Source organism: Amblyomma maculatum, chromosome 4 (assembly GCF_055883805.1).
Source record: "Amblyomma maculatum isolate TAMU_Amacu chromosome 4, ASM5588380v1, whole genome shotgun sequence".
In the NCBI taxonomy this organism is placed as follows: Eukaryota; Metazoa; Arthropoda; class Arachnida; order Ixodida; family Ixodidae; genus Amblyomma; species Amblyomma maculatum.
Genome location: NC_139347.1, coordinates 20383717 through 20407256, shown reverse-complemented (window position 1 = coordinate 20407256; position 23540 = coordinate 20383717). Strand labels below are relative to the sequence as shown.

General features: G+C 43.0%; 1 protein-coding gene across 2 annotated transcripts in view; it reads right to left on the bottom strand.

The window, feature by feature from the left end:
* Irbp (Inverted repeat-binding protein) overlaps positions 1–23495 on the bottom strand; it is a 35797-nt gene extending 12302 nt beyond the window's left edge. The window contains exons 1-11 of one of the 2 annotated variants that reach the window (XM_084600887.1): positions 23220–23495; positions 22278–22350; positions 22100–22201; positions 16792–16866; positions 14475–14577; positions 13405–13495; positions 12349–12532; positions 11203–11279; positions 7444–7624; positions 3075–3189; positions 1874–2091 (exon numbers count right to left, since the gene is read on the bottom strand). In XM_084600887.1, the coding sequence (XP_084457013.1) occupies positions 1874–2091; positions 3075–3189; positions 7444–7624; positions 11203–11279; positions 12349–12532; positions 13405–13495; positions 14475–14577; positions 16792–16866; positions 22100–22201; positions 22278–22337 (1206 nt within the window). In that variant the 5' untranslated portion in view covers positions 22338–22350; positions 23220–23495. The remainder of the gene's footprint in view (positions 1–1873; positions 2092–3074; positions 3190–7443; positions 7625–11202; positions 11280–12348; positions 12533–13404; positions 13496–14474; positions 14578–16791; positions 16867–22099; positions 22202–22277; positions 22351–23219) is intronic. The other variant, XM_084600888.1, reaches the window with a different exon arrangement.
* Positions 23496–23540: the final 45 nt, after the last annotated feature.

Genomic DNA, 23540 nt, shown 5'->3' with positions numbered 1-23540 from the left:
TGTGGCCTAGGCAGCCTAGGTGGCCTAGGCCTGTCACGGCGTGGTCGGTGTTGTGATGGCTGCAAACGCGAAGAAGCGGACGACCCTGACATTTGCTGCGAAATTGGAAGTGATCCGCCGCGTTGAAAATGGTGAAAAAAAGTCAAGCGTTGCCGAAGCTTTCAGCATACCGAGGAGCACTTTGAGCACTCTGCTGAAAATCAAGAGTGACATAAAGGCCAAGGCGGAACAAAACCAGCACAGAGGAAGAATGCCAGCTCGAAGAAACCTGGAGCCAGTTGGAGCGCTTTGTCGGTGCTGAGCCACACAGCATGTGCATTGATGACTTCGTTGGCGGTGATGACAGCACCGGAACAGTGGCGGAGTTGACAGATGTAGAGATTGCGGCGGAAGTTACTGCTGAGCGGCCAAACGAAGACGCTGCCAAGGTTGATCCCGTAAGCGCTGCCCCGCTCCCGACTGCAACTGAGGCTGTAGCTGCTTTGGACCTTGTACGCCGCTACTGCGACGCAATAGAAGGCGCTGGACTATCGCTTGTGGACCGTTTAAACTACGTTGAGGACGCCGTGGTTAAGCACGCGGTTGCTAATTTGAAGCAAGCTACGCTGCTACAGTACTTTAAGCCAAAGGAATAAATACTTTGCTTGAAACTTCAAGTGAGTATTTATTGCGCCACTGTGCCACGATTGGTTCATTGATTGATTTGTACTAGTTTTTGACGCGTTTTCTACGTGATTTTGTATATCGAATTCCGGCTATATCGAATTATTTTGCAATCACCGCGCTGTTCGATATATCGAGGTTAACTCGCTGTGAACCTGATTCTAAATTGCTATGACAACAAATGTGGTGCATGTGAAAGTGGCCCGGTTTGCACAGGACAGTGAAAGGACCACAGTTGTGGCCCATGCATGCTGCCGTAGCTGTTTCATGGCTCTCTCTGATTATTCTCAAATATTGTCAGAATCCAGAATGAAGAAAAAAAAAAAGTCACTGGTCCCAAAGTCAGTCCACGCAAATGCACTGCGTACAGCGTAGCTGGTGCACAAAGGCATTTAACAATGCGGTTTCATTTTCTCGCTTCTTTGATTTTTGGCAGCGTTCGGACTTATCATGGTGCCCGGACTTGACTGATACACGATGGATAAGTGAGCCAAATGGCATCATGAACGGTGTGCTTTCAGCACCATTCTGCTGCAGATGCTTTGTTTTCTTTTCAGAAAGTGTGAAGGAGCTTAGAACGGATAGTTTTTACTTGCATTGCTACTCACGTTTCTGCTTCTGTGTCTGTTTCGCGAGCAGTCTTGTCACATTTCGCCAGCAGTACCTTTCGCGTTGACCCCGCTAAAAATTAATTGTTAGTATCACTCCTCCAGCAAAAAGTTATTTACTTGGCCACCTTACAGTGCCTCACAACAGCATTCAGTAAGCTCCTCTGCCATGTGATCATTAAACTAAGCTGTGAAATTATTATTCTTTTTTTTTTTTCAACGAACACAGCTGTTACCCAAAGAAATGTAAACAAAGGATGTTAGACTACAAAATAAGGTTTATTACTGATATTACTACCACACGGTTCCACTTCTCTTATTAATTCCAGGTAGGCCTTACAGGTATATAAAGGCATACTATTATAATGTATACTATGCCGATGATGGGTGAAAATTAAATTTATTTGCCATATGATGCGTTTCCTTTCAAAGCATTGTTTTGTGGCGTGAACCTTTAGTTCAAACTATCTGTACTGATATTAAAATTCTTCGATCCATTTCACAGTCAATTTTTGTCAATTGTACTCACCTTGCAGCGAATTCTGATACTATATGTACGTCTCTACCAGGCAGACAATGCGGGACTTTGTAAAATCTCTGACCTGTGCCAGGAGGTAGACCAGCTTGGGAGCCTGGGCGGTGCGTGAGACCCAATAGCACACGGGGGCCACACGGTGGTGCAGGCAACTGTGCAGCAGAGCGGCAAACAGGCGCGTGCTGCCCTTCACGCTGCCCTCGTCTGGGTACACAAAGTGGCATGGCCTCACGTGTGGCTGCTTCTCCAGGTAGCTCAGGGGCTTGAAGCCCAATAGTCGCAAGCCTGCCACAGGAGGGGGAAAAAAAATGAACACCGCAGATGCTTTGTGCATGAAATGTCACTAGGTACTTGCAAAAAAATTTTTGGCGACAGGAACATGAAAAATGCTGAAATCACACATGCAGACCATGTTTTTGCACCTTTAGAATATCCTGAATTAAATGGATTAATAATTCATCTACTTGCGGTTTCAGTTAAAAAGTATGCATGTATATAAGACACATCTTTGTATAAGATGCACCTCAATTTATCCACTTAGAGCAATGGGACTTGATCACATGATGCTTGCGTGACCCTTGCGAATGCTCTATGCCAGTGAGAATACTCTTCACAAAGCATAAAATGATAGAAAAGGAGAGGCAATGCTCACGCCTAAAGAACCCTTGCACAGGCAGAGCAGCAACAGTATTTTTACTCAAAGGCTTCAAAAGGTTCACCCTCCAATGCTCTACCAAAAAGTTAATCGATTACTGGTGGCAGCACTGCAGAGACATCCTCTTAGCATTCAGAATTGCTGCTCTGATCGTCACTGCTCGGGCTCTTGGGAGTTGGGCACAGTACACGCAGTGAGTAGACAACACACCACATGCGGTAGCCACTGAACACAATGGCAAATGGCAACTGGAAAAGTAGTTGGCTAGTCCTGCCTTGTCTTAGCAATATAGGCAGGTGAGGAGTGCAAATGTCACCATATTGTGGCAGTTCATATTAATAATGCTTGCGGCCTGCTTCGACCATAGGTTTCATAGGCGTGAAAGTCGTTACGGCCATAGTTTTACGACAAATTTCACTTTAAAGTGTTCCGCAACACGAAAAAAAAAAAGAAAGAAAGAAGCACCATTGTATAAGACACATCAGCGAAATTTTTGTTAAAGAACTTTTTGCGCACTGGAAAATACGGTACAAAAAGCAAAAAAAAAAACTGCTCAAATACTTTTAACGCAGTGAGACAGAAACATCTTTACAGCCCACACAGGGCATCTCACCAGGAGGAGCCATTGCCTTGATCTGCTTCACTTCAGAGATGTCAAAGTGTGCCTTCCTGCCCCCATACTCCTGGGTCTTGGCAATGTCTCCAGGCATGAGGGTCTCTGCAGTGTCCTGCAACACCAACCACCATTCACATCCCTTTCTCTGTTTTATCAGACCGCTGGCAGAACACACCCATTTGAAAGACAAGTCTGGGGACTGCTCTAGGCTCGACAAAAAGAGCAATGAGCCTAAGGTAATAAGAATCCTGCCTAAGCTGGTCTGAATAGAAAAGTAGGTATGGAAGGTTCTCATCAATCTGTCCCTAGTTATCCTTGCTGCCAGGTATAAAAGCAGTATGCCATACGAAATGTTTAGATAATCATTTTTTTCTTTCTCTTACATATTCCATTGAAATTGAAGAGCCCGCAAAGTCCAAATGAAGCTTACATATTAAAGAAGGATTATTTAATTATATGCGGTGACATTTACATTTGATCCTTGGATAATCAAACAATTTGCACTTAAGAACATCCAAAACCATTTTCTAGCCCATTCACAACATTCAAATATCTTCTCAACGTAACAGTAAATGCTCCCTCAAGATGAACTTGAAAGGATCATATAATCTGTCTTATTAGAAGTGCTTCTAAAAAAGACATGAGAGCAAGTTCAAATATCTTCTGCAAGAACACAATGAATAAAATGACTTGGAAATGAGAGGGTAATTGTGAATGGGACATATACGGTAGTATTATGCATGAAGTGAAATGAACAATGCGAGCATGAAATGGTCACGTTACCTTACTTAAAAATGGGACTGGTGCTTTCACCAATGTGTTTCTCAACGGTTTCCAATCTTTTTTTTCTCCACCATCTCTTTTTTGCTCCCTCTCCTTTGCAGTGACAGCTACTAGGTTTTTGAAACTCCAAGACCTCTGAACGCTCCTAGCTGGTTACCCATGAGCCTCTGTCTTATCTTGCTCCTCCTGCAGCATTGTGATTATGAGCTCAACAGGCAGTTGCATCACGTCTCTCTGCCAAGCAATGCCCATGTGGAACTGATAACCGGCCATCTCTATGCCACAGTAGTCTGCACTGCGATGCCTCCCAACAGTTTAAGGCCAAGGTCAGGTGGGTGCACTCCATGTGTATGAACGCCTTTCAGTCTGCCGGCGGTAATGCCGGGCATGTGACAAGCAGATGGTGTCGACACCTGGCATCTCTGAAGCAGGGGGTAGAGTGCCCTGCTCTTTCTGCACTGGCACCTCTACAAGGAAGCATGACTCCGTAAGAATGCAGTTAAACGAACAATTGTGAATAGTTGCACAGAGGCTATCTTGTCGCCGGAGGTAGAATTTCTTTTGTTTCCTGAAGTGTTTATATATACAGTCATTACCACTTATAACAGTACAGCTTTGAACAATATATCGAATTAACAGTGAAAAACCATGGAACTGTTAGCTTTATCATGAATTCTATGGTAAAATAAACCGCATATAGCAATGTTCTCATGGTAGATTATTGGTTATAACAATTAAATCAGGTCACTGAGCACCAGTGCTAACAAAAAAAAAAAAAGACTCACAAATACAGTAAAATCTCAATAACTTGAACTTGCCAAATTCGGTATTTCAGATAATTAACAGAATTTCTGCAGCTCCGCAATTTCTAACATAAATTTAGCCGCACTCAGGCCGCTGAAAACTTTGGGTAAAAAAAAAATGCTGGCGCGGCACGTTTCTCTGTTCCGCGCCGCCGTCACAACTGTTCGCAGCGCATTTTTTGGCAGGGCGATGACAGACGATCAGAGCATGTCTATCTTTTAGCGTTAGCCCCTGCCGTGCGCGTGAATGGAGAAGGGGGGGGGGGGGGGGGGACTTGGCTGAGTGCCAGCGCCCCTGACAGGAGGGCCGGCAGCGCTTTGCTCTGCTCATCTGTCTACACAAGCCTGTTGGTTTTCAGTAGGTTCGCTTTATAAGCCGCAACTGGGGCGGGTGTGTCTATTGCCAAAAAATCACTGGAATGCGTGGAAGAAGAAACGCCTTCTTCAGCAATGACGCTAAAAAAGCAGCGTCATGATCACGGCTGACCGCGTGCTTGTGGATGGAAGGATGATGGGGGTATGCCCAGCGTGCTCTTGCAATTAAATTTTTCGCCTGGGTCAGATTTTTTTGCGGTGTTCGGTTGATTTGAAAACCAGGTTAATTCAAACTTTTTTCTCGGTTCCAATGACTTCGAATTGACAAGATTTTACTGTACTGCGACCGCGCCGGCCAAACCACATCAGGAAACACCAAGAATGATCACGTCCATACTGAAACTTCATTCGTGCTAAAATATTTCACTCTGATACTTGCAACGGTTGGACGCCTTGCAGAGAGCTGTCAACAAGAGTGCCGTGAGGCAGTTAAAGCTCAGCGATTACGGGTTTCTGCCTGGGAATAAGTAAAAGGTGTGAGCCGCTTTTCCCTCAATGTTTTTCAAGTTTGTGATGTTTTCTTTGTTTTTTCCGGCTTAATTACCGGTTATAACAATGGTATTTTCATGGACTTCAATATTGTTATAAGTGGGTTTGACAGTATATATATGTTTACTTTGCTGGACAGTGCCACAGAGAGAGGCTCAGTTCGAGTGCAATAGCTTGGATTCAACAGGTTTCAAAGTCGTTATGAAAGCTTGCCCTCAGCATTTCTTTTTACAATTTCTGTGGCGAACCAACCATATAGTGAAACAATGCTCATTTTATCTGAGAACTCGTCTTAACCAAGTTTATCTTAAGAGTCAACCGATTCCAAGGTTGGGGTACATGCAAGGAATTTGGAACTTAAATTACCTGAATTGTGGGCAGACCTCTTAATGTAATGTAAAGAATTATGACACACACGATGTGACCATAAGCTCAATGTGAAAGAATGCAGTCCGTTCAGAGCAAATCGTGCATAACTATCGTTTTACATGAATGTAAGTCAACCTATTTTTTAAATTTTAAAATCTGAAGTGTATGTGCGTGTGTGTGTGTGCATAGGAGGAGGAGGGGGGGGGGGGAAGACTTACAACTGAAAACAAAGCATGGCATTACCAATAAAGATGAGACAAATCACGGATGCTACAGCGTGGTTATAATTTTATGTTCGCTCGACAGTTCTTGCCATAGCATTCGGAGATTCTGTGCACTTGATCAGGAGAGTTTTTCAATTAATTTTTGACATTTGCTGTACACATGAAACTCAAACCAGTGTCAATAGTTGATGGAAGGGCTGCTGCTCCAGCAGCGGTGGAGTATCGATAGTTGACGAAAAAGCCGATACCGCTAGCGCATTTCTTGGCTTTGCTTGAGTAGCAACCAGTATGAGCAGCAATTTGTTTAGCGTACTGGACCAGGAGTTCGACTTCTCATTCTCTGTCAATTTTTTTAAGTGCGTTGCGTCCGGTGGACATTCGGCCCTCGTTCATGGAAACATTCAAGAGGGCTGTCATTCTTTATACACCGAAGAAACAAGCAACTGCATCGGCTGTAAGTTCAATGTTTTGGAATAACATTTCGTCCGCATGAGCAAGCCTTTCAAGGACCTGCCATGGACCTGCTCCACCGTGAGGGGCTGGCAGTGGGAGGGCATGCACCAACCAGGCGCGTGAAAAGAGCCTCCTTGATGGCTCTGTGTGGCTGGGTGCTTTCGGCATGGGGGATGTTCCACGCAGCGTTAGAGGGTGACCGTTTACAAAGTGTAGGGTTTCACTGAAAGATGTGCTGTGAGACTGCAGCAGTGGCGACGACAATGTCATTAATATAGGACGATATGGCACAAGTCCGGTCAAAAACTCCAGCACGCAGAGCGTGTCTACAAGTATGCCCCCCCCCCCTCGCACACACACCTCGTTTTCTGTCATGCGACATGGGGCTGTCGGCTTACATTTGAGTCAACTTATCACTGTGTAAACACTAAACAGCATTTCTTGTACTTATACTTTCTAGTTTTCCAGAAAACACTGTTCCAACCTCTTAAGTAAACACAGATGGCATTCATCTTGCAACTTTCCCAAGCACACTTATTTCGTGTTGTGACTGCAAACAGAACACTCAGCACCGCAATACACTTTGTTTGAACAAAAGCACCCTGTGAATCAAACTGAAGACGTGAGGTGGAGCAAAAAGTTAGGTGTTTACTTTTCTAGAAAGGAGAATGTCAAGCTACTTATTCTTGAAAGTTGTCCTTAGGCTCTCCTCTTTCCTGGCCAATAAAGCAACCCATAATCTACTGAAGGACTAAGAGTATCCCTTCACAGTAGTCAGCTCGACATGTAGACAATCAAGAGGCTGCCGGCTACAGCAGCAGCTACTCGGATTTTCCAGCCATCAAGTGACATGGGGGGACAACACTGTACCACTGCGTAGGTGATTCGACGGGAGAGGAGCTCCTCGTTCGTGTCGCTTGCGAGGCGCACAGTGGGTGGCTTGCCCGTGGGCCGCACCAGGTTGTACAGGGAGAGGGACAGTTTCAACCCTGGTCCCAGCCACATGGGCAGCGACATGAGGCGCCGCTTCTTGTGGTCCTTGAGCCGCACCCTGACAGATTCAAGTGCAGAAGACACGCCACCAGTCAGTGTTGCTGCACTCCAAGGCTTTCAAAAGCTAAGAAATGACTACTATATTTATTCTCACAATTTATTTGTCTGCAAAAGAGACGCATGGCACAACTTGGCAGAATAATAAGAAGCTCAGCTTTGCCATATCCAATATCAATGCTGCATTCCTGCTAAGGTTCTTGCAGCTGTGTTCCAACTGCTAATCTACACTCATAGTCTGCAGGCCACAAGCCCAATATCGGCACTGCAACATAGCTGTGAACGACTATTTGAGCCCTGTCACGAGACACATTTTGCAGTTAAAGCTACATTAGGCTAGTAGAAGCATATTTCGCAGAACTGGGCTGAGGCTACCACTGTGCATGCGCCGTTATCATTGCAACCAGCTGCGCCGTTCCAAGGGTGCTCTGCCGCTGCGTTCTTGATAGAGAGGAGGAGGAGGGTAGTGACATCCCAGCAGATGTGCGTACCAGCGCGGAGAAGAGAAGGGTAGTTTCCGCACTGCGCATGCACGCACCACCATGGAGAGCTGACCAAATGGAGCAGGAAAGCGTCTGCCGGCATCCCGTGCGCAGGGTACGAAAGTGGATTCTGCCTAGAATACTGGTGAACTTTGATGCGTTCAACGGAATCCTGGTTGTGTTTGATGCAACACTCGGTCGCCTGCAGTCAAAGCTTTCGCTCTACATTCTGTTCAGCAGCGTTGAACCTCTCTCTCTCTCTCTCTCTCTTTTTTTTTTTCAGGTTTAAGAAAATATGCTTTTTGGAAGCTGCAGGACAAGTATAACACGTGCGAAATTGAAAAATGATTTTGTCACAGGCTCAAGAAAAGTAATTGCAAAGGTAATTCTGCACAACTAGCAGTGCTTGGTGTCTTCTAACGTCTTCCAAGATCACTCACTGAGCGACAACATGAAATCTACAAATTGGTGCACAGCCAACAGCCATGAGTCACCACGAACGGGACGAAAAAGTTAGTTGTGGTTTAGCTCTGGTTAACCCTAGTTGAATTGCAAAAGCAACGGCGGAAGCTTCTTTTGCCTACTACATTATTCCCCTATCACGCCCTATCAATGTAAGGCGCTACATTATTGGGGACACTTAAGCTCGTCCTTTAAGGGCATGACGCGAGAGCGTAAGCTACCAGCCCACATATAAAGTCACGCTTCAACCAAGCCGTATGGACGTGCCTGCGTGTCATAGGGGTAACGAGAATGCAAACGGTTCTGGCAGGCTGATTCTGATAGTATCACCCTTCCATATGAAAGGAGCGACTGGAGTTGGCAGCTCCTGCCCGTGGCATAGGGGTAATGTGAATTCAAATGTCATGGTAGGCTGACTTTTTATGAGGAGACTGTAGCTATGCCTCTTCACGGCGTACCTAAAGGCCACCCGAGGTCTTGTTTTGGCTGTCGGAGTGTTGCTTTTGCAACAAAACACGATGGGTAGCAAAACACTTAACAGTGGCTTAAAATTATCATTTAATTATCCGAAGATCGAGTTACCAAGTATGCCACTAACATGGAAAGGGAAAGAGCAAAGCTGCCTTGTGACGAGGTTCCAACATATAGAAAGTGTAATGCCCATCAGAAGCACACAACTGTTTGCTGGAGGAACAGGGGAACAAAAGGAACGATAGGACTGAACCTAACAATAAATATAAATGGTTAGCAATGTGCCTGTTATCATCCAAAAGTGGCACGCAGTTGGTTTCTGGCATTTGGCAAATGCGAGACTGATATCCACTGTTGAAATGGGCTAGCAGCGAAAACTCGGAACTGAAATTGTGTGGCCAGGCTACTTTTCTTCCCCAGAGACAGGGGCCCTCCTACAGTTGCCTCACCTACAGTTGACGTGCATGTCAGAAATGCATGGGCTACAACATACCATGCAATGGGCAGAATTTTTACATAATCACTTGCCCTGCCCTGAACATTGTGGGTTGGCGCCGCTCTGGGAGCCCCACATGAAATTCCACAAATGGGCTTTTCGTGCGCATCGCAGTTCTCCGAAACAGAGTGGCGCTCATGCTAGAAGGGTTGCGAAGGAGGACGAGGGCCATGGGCGTGCAATTTAAGTAAGAAACGCACCTTTAAAAGATGGCAGAAAAAATTGCACAACCTTCATGCTCCGATTGTTTGAAGTAGGTGGTCAGCAATCTTGTTTTCATGTATGCAACACGAGAAAGCCTACTTGTCCAAACCTAAAAGCATCTAAATGTGACCGGCACAAGCAATAAACAATGAGGACAGAAAAAAAAAGACACTTTCATATTGTTTTTCTCACGTTCAAAATTCAAACCATTAAATAACCTGTCAAAAATATTGTGGCTTTTATAAAAGGGCTGTATTCAGTCTGTTAGCAGTTGATTATTGCATCGAAAATTCCCACCCGGGTGGCAGTCGTAAGCATCTTGAATCATACGTGGAGCGTCCAGGGAGTGAGTCTTGGATTGCATCGGGTAGCATGCCCGTGCTGTCTGTGTTTATCTTCTTTGGTTTGTGATGTTTTAGTTTTGGATGGACTTAGTGCGCAGCCAATACAGCGTCCTGTTTAATGGGAGTGAGTGCGATCACGGGACTCCGAACAGCAGTGCGCAGTGCGTCGTCAACGGGAGCAGAAGAAATGAGCGAAAGTGCGTAACGAAGGAAAAGTGTGTAACCCAGTAATTTTTTTAATATAACCTTTGTATTTATATTGTAATTGTGCGTGAAGTCTTTTCTTTCCATTTTTACCTTTCTTTTGTTTTCTAACAAGTCGCTGCTAAACATACAGATATGTTTAAATATTCTACTATTTTTAAATATCCAATTCTCGAACTGCACGTAAATCAAGCATGTTTTCTAACAAGTCGCTGCTAAACATTCAGATATGTTTAAATATCCTATTATTTTTGAATATCTCATTCTCAAACTGCGCGTAAATCAAGCAACAAACATTTTCGATTCAAATTTGAAATATGAAATATCTGCACACCCCTATTTTAGTGCTATTTTGTCGTTCTAAGGCACGGCACACAAGACTCCCTTCCTAGTAAAACTTCCTTTTTTCAAGCACTCACTCGCAAGAAAATTTTTTTATCTAGAAAGGTAGAGCAAAGGCTTCAATGTACCATTTAAAGCAGCAGAATTCTCTTCCCTGCGTGCTCCTGTCAGGTGGCTACTCTCTACACGGATAACAGAGCAGACGGGCCTGCTTCAGAAGGGCATTTATAGCACATCACAGTGTCCATGTCACTTCTCTTCTCATTTTTACTGAGTGACCCACCAGCATTTCCAAAAAAAAAAAGCAGTTTCATGGGCTGCCCATCTGTCAACTCGAAGAGCTCCCATATAAAGTTTTTGCAACATGGGAAGCATGCTTCAAGTAAACAAGCAATGCACTGTGTACAGTGGTGATTTGGGTAAACCTCCAACACACTTCTGCTTTCAAGTCCTTCGAGGCTCGAAAGTAGGGTTTTCCCATAGACAAGGGCTCACATTCCAACCAATAACCATTCAACCATTCAATAAACATTCATGCAAGTGAAAGGCACCTTAGCAGCGAGACAGTAAGTACCTCAGCAATAGTTCCTCCAGTTTTTCTGATGCATCTGGAAATCCGTCCTCATAGTCTTCCTTGTTGGTCACTAAGTTCTGAACAGAAAGAAAAATAAATATGATAACATTTCAATGATTTGCCTGTTAGTACTATGCAATCCAAGCTTTCTATAAAAACTGTCCCATATGCTTAACACATTAAACAAAAGCTATGAATGACCAAATAGCTGCGCAACTCAATACACAAAACATTAGCAGAAATATTAGCTAAAAAATAAGAAACATTTAAAACAGCTGCATTAAATGCTACAGCAATCTGAAAAACAATTTTATATGGCTTTCTATGATGCCAATAAACACTGAAAGTGTTAAAGGTACATTCACATAACTTGAACATACTATATCAAAGAAAACCAATACATTTTGCAAACATGACCTTTATATCACTTAAGGTACAGTATTTTTTTTTTATTTCTCATCAAACTAACTAATCAATTACAGGTACTACTACAGCTGCTAGAGATACATAGAAAGTAGCAGGTTGTAATAACTAATCTCCAATCCTGCAAACATAAAAAAAAAAAAAAAAAGCATTCATAAGAAAGACCCTTCACTTTCTTCTTACTGTGAATAAAGTACACAGAGCTACAACCACTCAGACATGCCTGCACTGCAGCACACACACCAACTTGCATGCATCATCGGTCAGGCCAGTAGGCAATCATTGCCAAATGAAAAAATAAAATTTTGAAACTTCGAAAATTCTCCCAACATTTTAGGGATTTTAAAATTTATGTACACATCTGTGATCATCAACATGAAACTTCCCCACAGTGTACCATTGCATTCAGGGTGAAGAAGTGATGAGATAACTGGGGAAGTGTGAAAGAAGAAAAAGAAATCCATGCAAGTGTAAAGTTGAGCAACCTGAAGCACAAAGTAAACAATTGTGACCTCCCTAAGTCACTTCCTCTTTCTCAAAATGAGGTTTAAGCCATTCTTCCCAAAAGCAGCAATCCTTACTGACGCAACTCATGAGAACACGCTTCAATACTGCAACTTTAATGTTCACCCAATTGGTTGGTAGTAAGCTTGCGGAGTACACTTCTACAGCTTTTGCTGCCTAAGCGTGGTGTCCTCCCCCATAGCCTCCTGCAGTACGCACCTGGTAGAGGATCTGTGGCCGGAAGGCCTTGTCTCCAGGCGGCTTCAGGTGAACTAGGTCAAGTTCAATGCCTGACTGTGCAAGATCTTTGGCCTTGACAACAGCCTTGTCGTCGAGGTCAGCTGAGCCCTTGTGAGGGTCATCCTGATTGGTCAACACCAGGACCCTCTTCTGGCCTGCACGACTGCAAAACAGCCACGAAAATCACATGCCTGGGCTTGAATGCATGAGAGGAAGCATGCTTAAGAAAAAAAGAACAGAAAAAAACTTCACATTCTTATCATGCATCCTGCACAGAAATGACACCAGAGCCTTTAAATACTGCACAATTATCTACTAAATCAACTGCTGAAGTCAGTAATCCTGACATGTTTAAGGAATTGGGAATTGTCCACACGACAAACACAATGAACTGCAATGCCATGCACTTACTGCCGCATCTGTGTATAAGTTGTGTTCATCTTTATATTTCTATTCATCATATTTTCTCTTATTATTAGAAAGTATATGAAACAATTAAAAAATATTTGATTTTCAACCAATAATTGGACATTCGAGCACCTATAATGAAAAAAGAATAAAGACACTACCAGAAACTACCAGAAATTTGATAATTTTAACACTTACATTTAAAATCAACCATACATAAATAACAACCACTTTAACAACCTTGACCAATGAAAAAAGCAGTGACATAATCCATACCTCTTTTGTGTGTATCAGGAGTTCACCAGTGTGTGTGGTGGATGTTCAAAGTGTTTTTAAGTGCGTAGTGAGCTTAGTAAATGGCCACTATGGCACCTGAAAATAGGTGCTGATTTTGTCCTGCAACTCAAATTCATACATTTACACACACACACACACACACACACGCACGCACGCACGCACGCACGCACGCACACACACACACACACACACACACACACACACACACACACACAAAAATGCTTGATTCTTGCGTTTATGCCTCCTTCACGGTGGCCCTATGATAGAATTCTAAAAAAGGCACCTGGCTTACACGACAGTTTTAGGCAACATGGCGTCAAAATCACTCACGGCTTGGAGAACATGAGAGCACAGGTCCACAGGACATCAGCCATGCAGACACTGCCATGCCCGTACTCCTGCTTGAATTTCTTCGGCCCATCTAGGGAGGAAGGGGAGGAAAGAAAGTCATTAGAGAGCAACCCACTCAAAATTACAGTGCAACTATAAGATATTGTGAGCAGGTATTGCTGCAATTCAGCATGGCTGTTTTTAGACTTTAGATGTAGTCAAGCATACATCCTAAAAAAAAAAACAAAAAAACAACAACAACAACAACACTACTCAACATTAGTGAGGAGTCCAAGTTATATTGAGATAGTACACACCAAATGTATGCTGCCTTCAATTTGCAATTTGAGATTACACCAAAACACCCACTAAACGAATAATTTGCTCAGGTAATTAAAATAAATGCAATCAAATAATGAAGGCCACTTTTCAAGTTCCATTTAATAAAAATTTAGCATTACCAGAATTTGCTTTCATGAGGAGCGATTTCAAATTTTTATGAATAAATCTCGATTTTCTGTTCACTACCATCAATACAGCTCTGAAGATGTGCATAACTACATAAATAAACAACTGTACATGTAACAAAAAATGCGAACAAACACTGACAACTTTTGACAGGGCACAGAATGTTTTCCATATTATCACCTTGAACAATTTGTGTACTAACACGGAAAATTTCTCTGCTGAGAGTCGTTCAACAATGGCCATCTGATTCAACAATGATCACTAAGCACAATATGTATTTGTGAAATATGACACCAGTGAAAATAGCAGTTCAAAAGCCACTTCCTTAACCCAGCTTTTTAATCCTCAGGTAGTGCATGGTAGTCTTAGCTACTTATGCACCATAAAACTTCCCTAAGCACGCACAGCTTTTTTTATTGTGCTCATGCGTATAGAATGCAATATTTACTTATACTTGCCCTAGCCATGTCCTTATGCTTAATTCTAAGCCAAACTGCCCACATGCCTTTTTCATACAACCGTGACGTCGCCTCTCAGTGTTTCGGCACACACAGAGACATTAAAAAAGAATGAAAGGAGAGAAACCCTGCCATTCTTTGCACCTGAAATCAATTTCTCCAGCTTGAGGACAGTTTCTGCTCCGGGACTCTCGAGTTCTTGAAGAACAAATACATTCTTGAAGCGATTGGGATTGCTGTCTTTGTCCTGTCAGCACCAAAGAAAAAGAGAAGAATTACAACAACCACCTAGACTCAGGGTGCAGCAAGTGATCAGCACTGGCTAGTTGTCAAAATGATTAGCACAATGATAAACCCGCATCATTACCGCCTCCACTGCACAAACACAAAGAGCCACAGTAGCCTGGTGGATTCGAGGCTGAAGGGAAATAAAAGCTCGTTGTAGTACAGAAAAATAACAAAAATAGTTTCATACCGTTCAAATTTGCTCAATTTTTCTCAAAAACATGTGTAAGAGAAGTGCATATTGATGTCCAAAGAGGCAGCAACTCAGGAGATGCTTAATAAATAAATGGGTACTTTTTATGAAGCTTTAGCTCCATTTCGAAGCGGCTCGTGCCAGCTTGCGAGACCGCAAAAAGACAAAACTAAACGAGTATCAGCTAGGTTGGCTTCCCTGTATAGCATCACTAGCTCTCAATGGAAGTGGTCCAATTGTCACATAGGGTGGCTTCCCTGCATTACAGTTCCACCATGTGAAAAAAATGGTACATTTGAGTGAAAGCTATTTTCACTACGTCCATGACAACCGACATCCGACATGAGTGCTAGATAGTTACTGCAAGGCTACAACTTCCCACGCCACTCTATATTCGGTGGCGGTGTTTACGAGTGTCAGATGAGCAATAAATGTTTGTTGCACAATCAATCATCAGTCTCCTGTGTAGCGCAGTGAAGTCTGCCACTTGGCATCCAAGTGGGCACCACGAAACGCTCGGGAGATCAATACATCAGGGCCAACAGCGTTTGATACACAAAGTGCAAATTAAATGTGTTTATCATGTAGTGATGTGATTTAGCCAATTTCTACAGCAATGGGCTTTAATGAAATGTTGCTGTTTCCAAGGTTAGCAGTCAACCTGAGAGCGAGCCCAAGCTTTGTTAGATTCATTTTTTTTCTTAGAGGGTCTTCTGCACTGGCTGCTGGACCTCCAAGTACCAATCACCCATCTTACAACCAAGAATACTTATCAAGAGTTCCAAATAGCCAGCAATTCGTAATACATATGTACATTTATTATATTGAGGCTTCACTTATGCTCTACCACATCATGATCCAAGTTAGCGCATCTGGTTCAAATTTCGCTGCCAAGTTGGCTTTTGTCAAAGGGTGAAAATTAGGTTAGAGTGGGGCTTGCACACAAAATAGAACAAAACTGGGGGAACTAGGCTAATACACTTGCTGCTGCAATAAAAAGAAGTGAAAGGAGTTTATGTGACTACTGTCCTACTGCACGCAACTAAAGTAGATAACAACCTAGGAGTGCGTTGTTAAATATGCCCAAATAGTTGCGCCGATGTGGCAGTGATTCGTTCCGCCATCGGACAACCATAAGTCCGCCTTGCGCGGCAACAGCCCATTATGTGGCCCCCCTTTTTTTTTTTTTTTTGGTTGTTCGAAACTAAGCTCCCGAGGGAGCACAACAGCAGGGTCAGCAGAGCCTCTTCCAAACGCACACCCCTGAAAGAGCCGGGCGCCAGGCCGGGAGACACTTGTACCCAATTTTACTGGTGGGTGTCCGGCGGCGGGTTTCGAAATGACCACCTCCCGCAGCCGAGACGGGCGCCCAAACCACTCGGCCACGACTGCGGTTATCCACTAGCAGACCAGAAAATACAGCAACCAAAATCCTTGCGTGACTGTGACCTATTTCTTTTGGCTATCACTGCAGAGCTCTACGAAGATCCTTCTGCTCTTCGTTTCAAGAGCGCAAGCGAACATGCACCAAGAAGTACCGCACTGCTGCCACATCTATTTTCTGCAACTGAGACCTGCCACCTAGAGCAAAAACATGGCATGAAGCAGACGGGGCTAAAATCACAAGTGGCATATGATAAGATGCAGGCTCCATCCTTACTGAATTGTCTGCTGTCCGATGATACCAGTGCACTCATGGTCATGCCAGGCTCAGATTTAAGTTCTATATCTTGCTAACTTCTTTATCAAACTGATAGCGATGGACTATGCTCTGTATTCCAAAAATTACTTGCAAAGTCACCCTCGATTTAGCCGGGCCTACTTTGACACTTTCCCACTCTTCTATACATGCTCTAAACTGCGGGCATAATGAATGATGATGGCCACATAATGGAACACCAGAAGGCACTACAGGACTTCTACAAAAAGAAAACTCTCTGTACAAAAAAGGGTACTAATAAAAAGGTACTGGCAGATACCCACCGTGCCAAAAAGTATTATACCAACAAGGTCTTTTGGACTGCTTGTGATCTTGTTCAGCATTGTGCTCTTTGCAGCCTGGGACAAAACAAAATGACATTAAAAAAAGAACAACACTAAAAACAACATGGAAAAATATGGCCAAAGATATAAACATTACTGCTAATATAAAGTTGTTCAAAATATTATGTAAATATGCACAACTCCTGGTAGGTTAGAATACTGCAAAAGAGGGGGCACAGATACCATTACCCCACAAATCAAAGTTTCCCAGCCACCTTTACACAATTAGAAATGGTTGCCCATGAAGATGCACTGTGCATTTCTTCCTTTGTTTGAAATCCCTGTCACTTTAAGTATTGCTCAAAACCAAGGCAATGCTAGCCATCTAGTATTATCAGCCATGAAGTATCAAGTTCTACACTAGAACAAAACACTAGAAACAGAGGTAACATTATGAGTGTTGAAATAATATGAAAGTGTGATATCTATACATGAAGTTGTTTGGTTATGGGTTCACAGCCCAAAATTTTTGCAGATAGCATTCTTAGCCAAGTGTCCTCACTGCAGGAAAAAGTTATTTTTTAAATGAGTGTAGACACAAAAATTTGGTTGCATCTTTTGTTCTCTGTAATGACGCGTAAGGCATTTCTATAGATGTGTCATCAGGTGGTATTTGCCTGCAGCTGCTAAATAATGAACAGTAGTTCAATTTCTTCTCCCACTTGTTTAGGTTTAGGTTTCAATAGCCAAGCTGTGATTATGACACCGGTTGTCAGTATAGGCTGTATGAGGCTTGAAAAAACTGAATAACTGCTGCTTCTTCACTCATGATTCCTGCTCTTCAAGCAGGATGGCTTTAGCACTGAGTGAACTTAATTGATGAAATAGTAATTTTATCATGGTATCTGAATACTTTACATGACTTACTGACCACAGACATCATAGCCATCACTTGTTTGGGGAAAATAACACTCAAACAATCAAGGTAAAGAACTAAGTTATAAACTCTCTAGTGGTCATAGGTGAACACCATGCAGTGATCCATGCGCTAACATCTTGCACATCACTACAAAGAAGAGAACGTGCAACTGAAAATATAGTGCCTTCAAGGACCTCAAACTATCCCACCATAGCAGCTGCCACAGCAGCCGCGTAATTCACTCGAGTTGCCTGAGCATGTTTCTGCATACACCTGTATGTTGCCCTTAATAGCAATTTTCTGCACACTTCAATAGAGCAAATGTCAGCTCTATATATCACTACCCTTGCCATAGTTTAATCGCTCTACTCAATTTCAAGTAGAACATTGTTGGCTCACATTTGCTAGATAGTCCACACTGTTCTTCTTTTATACTTCAGCATTACACCAATTATTTTTTTCGTCTCTTCCTGCGCTATCCCCAGCTTGACTTATAAACTTTTTTGCAAGCTTCTAAGTTTATGAACAATACTGGAATAGGATACAAAGTTTGCACACTTTTCTTTAGAAAGATTTTGATAAGTTGCTCTTCACCACTTAGGGGCAACTGCCAAATGCAATCCAGCCCTTCTTACTATCCTGTTGCAAATATTTGGCCTAGTAAGATGTGCATCATAACTGGCATTTTCAGTTACTCTCTGCTAAACGCAAACAGTTGCCCCCACACTCAACTGCTGATCATTACTTTTGAGCCATTCTTGAGCTTGCCGTTGCACTTAAGTTGCATATGTTCTTAGTCATTGTATTGTTGGTAGCAAAAGAATACTGTGCAGCCGCTGGCAGAGCCAGGCAACTGCATTACCATGCCATCTCTCGACAGTGCCTGGGATCGAGACAGCCAACGGAATACCTTTTTTATTTGCATGCCTTGTTTTGATGCACTGTGCTCCTCTCCAGCCAAACGGCCAGCGCAGCGTGAAGAATTCCATAGGCTTTCTCTTAATTTGGCTGTTGTTTTATAGTTAAGTGTTCGACAGAATCCTGTATGACGAAGCGCAGACATAGTGGCTGAAGAAAACGTACACTCGCCAAGTACAGAAAAAATGGTTTAAAGCATGACGTTTCAGAACCCCCTACGGGTCCTTTGATCACAATGAAGAATGTGTGAAACCCCTAGGGATCCCGAAACGTAAATTTTTAAACCATTTTTTCAATACTTGGCGAGTGTATCTTTTCTTCAGTCACCATGGTTGTTGTTTTCATTGCGATGTCACGATATGACGAGAGCCAGAGCTAGCCATGTGCGCAGAACCATTACGTTAGCAATTTTGCACTGCTGGCAGCTCCAGCTCTTATAATATCTCCATCATACATGAATCTCTGGTGGCTGCCGTGTGGTATACTGCTACTTTTGCTCTCGACAGTACATATCGCAGTAATTCATCCCACTCTATGCTAAGCAGCTTCGAACTGTTAGAGAGGCTGAGGCTCTCTTGTATTCTGCATTTATCTTTGCATCTAACTGTTACCAACGTAACAGACCGCATAGTTTCTGTAGATATGCACACAAAACAACAAACAAATTTTATCCGTCTACTACAAACGCCTTTCGATTTGCATTTTTAGTGCTTTTGGGAAACTAGGATGAATGGCTCTTGCAAATGCTGTGCAAAACTTGTGACCATAAATATGCTGAAAAATACCAGTAGCCATAGCTGGCACAAAGCTCGATAAATCAAAGGTCGCTGGGACAGTTTTCTGCACTGCAGTAGGTTGAAGGTTGAAGGTTTATTTCCGCAACTGGTGTTGCGAGGACAGCCAGGGAAAAAGCTGTATAAACAGCTTGAGAGGTCCTGGCTTCCTCTTACAGAGCAGCATTGACGGCGGCGGAGTACAATACATCAAACAAGATGTGAGGAAAAAAAAAAATATCGTCGGCACAAAGAAAGAGACGTACTTTTAGTATGCAGTGCATTGTACTTGTACTGTACAATACTACATGAACATTTGGGGCAATTCTTTCAAAGAAATATTGAATAAATCTATATTTTCGGAGCAGTACAACTGGTTCAGAAGGGTCGGTAAGGTATGCTGCAACATTTGTTTGCCATAGTTTGTGCGGCATTTCTTAACATGCCAAGGTTCTGCTGCCACTCAACTTAGCTGATTATTATTATTATTATTATTATTTATGTCCACTTCTCTGGCATCTTGGATATGAAAAGCCTTTATGGCTGCAGTTGTTTCCTCCGAATATTTTTTTTTTTGCAGCCTCTGAAAGGCCCATATTAACGCAAGTTGTGTTGTGCGGGTTTTTCTATATCCTGTTTGATGACATAAATATGATCTACTATTCAGTACCCCAACCAAAAAATTCTAGAGTGCAATTTGGACCCCTAAAGTGCAATGAAGCGAAAGCCATTATAGCGCGGTGGATCATAGCCTACCACTACGACACCTCTATCTCCCTTTCTTTTTTCACTCCCACCTTCCTTCCTTCCTTCTTCTGTCTGCCGTGTGGTGCGGCATTCTAGGAAGCGGCAAATGAAAGGCGCCGCACGGACGCTTGAATCGGATGCCCGGCGGGGTCAGCTTCGTATATGCATGAATTGCCTGGTGACGCCATGAACTGTCATGACGGTACATCGCGCGCCCCTTGTCCAACACAACCAGCATTTCATTGAATACATCAAAGTTTACTGGCATTCTATAATTCGTTTACAGGAAAGGAAAGGCGCAGTATCAGTCACTCACGGAATCCCGCTATCATCCCCACGTTAGACAAGGGGAATTATGAAGACCATTTCACAATCCAGGGCGTGGTGCAGTTGGTAAAGCGCTGGGCTGAGGATTCAAGGAATGGAGGTTCGATTCCCGCTGGAGACAAGGTTTATTAATTTATTTTTAACCCTCGCTCTCGAAAGCATGACACCTCTGCTGACATCCTTCTGTCCACAACGATGAGGCATTAAAGGCTTTCGCCTTAAAACTGCCCGTTTCCCAGTATGGTTTAAGTCATTCCATACATACAACATACAATAAGCTGAACAGTGTACCAGGTGATTTCTGAAATCTTATATTAAAACTTACGAGAAATATGTTGGTGCAGTCTGTGCAAGTAGAGTGGACAGCAAAGCAGACAATATGCCTGTGATAAAGCATAATGATTACACAAAACCAACTTCTAATTTCCAATTTTAAGAGGAATTATGATACTGCACGATTAGAGGCCACCAACAACAAAGGTGGACTCAGTTTTTAAATTTTCTATTTGGCGGCATAGTTTGATATATCAAATGCCTAAAATGCGTATCTGAAGGCTCACTGAGTGGGATTACATAGTACTGTCTCCAAAATCATGCTAGCTTCTCCAAAGTCATCAGATACATATAAACAACACCTGTATTTGATACACAAGAAATAAGAGCGATGCTATTTAAAAATATGCAAAGTGGAAAAGCCAACTCAATGAGCTTCGAAGTGTGCATTTCTGAAGTACAATATTTCGAACCAAACTACCGATAAGAAAATTTAAAAAGGGTGCTCACATTTGATATTGATGGCCTTCAATTCTGCAATAACACTGCCATTTGAATAAAAAATAGAAAAGTTGGTACCTTTATTTTATTATTCATAATGTTGAACTTCTATTATACCTACATAATATCTATCTTACTGTACAATCCACCTGCAGAGACCACAATGACGTATTACTCAGTTTTTAAAACACAAATCTGTAAAAGTAGAAAAAAAAAAAAAAAGAACACCCCGCCCGTGTAAGTTGACGTACAATCACATTTTAGAGCAGGCATTTATGTGTACATCATAAAATAGATGTAACATACAAAAAGGAACAATGATGGACTACCATCATTTTTCTGTCTCCAGCAGCGACTCAATAAAAGAGATTTCTAAAGAGGTCATAAAAATAGGTAAAATAAAATGACTCAAAAGGTTTGGTTATGCAGAGGCACACAGCTGGTATTAAACAAACATCTTCTTCTTCTACCATGATAAATGGCCCATACCCACAAAGGGGAATTGGCCAGGGTTCAGTGTGGACTGGCAAATGTACTACAGATACTGAATTAGTGTAATAAATCAATCATTGACTAAACGAAAACCTGAGATTTAAGATCACAGAATCGAATAAGAGGAAAGAAAATATGCAGCAAAGTTATATGGAAAGTTATAAAAATAAGGAACAAAACTCTATGGGCTCCCACACCTGCTGCATACTTTCATTTTCAATTGTTGAGTGCCAAAATTAAAGGAGGCATGGTGATGCAAAGCACGTTAAGTGCATGAATGTTAAAATCGCCATTTGCTTCCAGTACTAGTTTGCATTAATGTGTAAGAGACAATGCTGAGGACAGAAGCTCTTCCCACCTGAAGGCACTGCATGAAGGCAGTATCGCCATCTGCATCTTCAAACATGTTCTCGGTTGCATCGATAAGGAACAAAATGCCATCCACAGCTTGTCCATAGTCCTGTCAAAAAGTTTTTAATGGTCAGAATGATGGAAATCTAGGGCCCACTCGCACTCATTAATAAAGGGGACAGTACCACACTACTGCTCTCATCTTCACTCTCTTCATCGTCCTGGCGCATCCACGGTTGATCCATGTCAGATAAAGTCCTGCAAATACAAACATTGTCAATGTCAATAGTTATCAGGTTTTAAGGTGTTTAACCAACACTACGAATAATGAAGCACGTGGTAGTGTGGAGATGTGAAATATTGACGATGGGATACGCAGCAAAATAGCCCCGCCGGGGTGGCGCAGTGGTTGCGGCGCTCGACTACTGTTCCTAAGGGTGCGGGATCGAATCCCGGCCTCGGCGGCCGCCTTTCGGTGGAGGCGGAAAGCAAGGCGCCCGTGTGCTGTGCGATGTCAGTGCACGTCAAAGAACCCCGGTGGTCGAAATTTCCGGAGTCCTCCACTACGGCGTCTCTCATAGCCTGAGTCGCTTTAGGACGTTAAACCCCACAAACCAACCAACCAACCAGCAGCAAAATATCTCGGTGCACGCACGTTTGCGCAGCTTGCAGCGTGAGTAACGGGACAAGGAATTAGAACTCTTTTTTGGTGAGTTAGTGCACCTTGAAATTCTAGCCTTACGTATAAGAGCTGTCTGTCTCCCAGAAATAATTAAAATTCAGATGAAGTCAGCGCTTGTGTCATGCCGTGTTATCTTGTGTCCAGCGCGGTTGCATGCATCTGCGTTATTACGTTTCCTAAATTCAAGGGACAGGGAATTGTTTGAAACAAACCAACTGCAAAGGATAAAAAAGTGCAGTGGGTGCAAAGGGAGATTTCTGGCAAGCGATGACAAAATTCACCGCAAGCCGGTGCGCGAAACCGGGAAACCAGCCAGGTTAGATTTCATAACGCCAGGCAATACATACATACGTTCCATTCACCCGATTCACTTCAGTCAAACAGAAATTCACTGGTGTCAATGTGACGCAGCTTTGCTAAAAAGGGGCATTTTTCGAGAGCTCACCTGGCTCACCTGCGTTACATCAAAAACACTCCGCACGCTCTTCGCGCCGATTCACTGACCGTGCTTACGCAAAGCGGCAAACAGGGACGGCGCAGTGATTTTGTTGCTAGTTTGAATCTCTAGGGAACAAGGAGTCGTGACCGGCCTTGATTATGAAAAGTGTAGTGTGTTGTTGCATCTAATAAAACCTAACACGGAAACACTCGCTAAACTAGCAACAAAAGTTAACCGCCAACTGAACGCAGCCCGTAGCCGCCTTTCACGCATGCGTTTCGAGCCACGTGACTAAATCACTATTCTCTTGTTACGATCCTTGTGTTT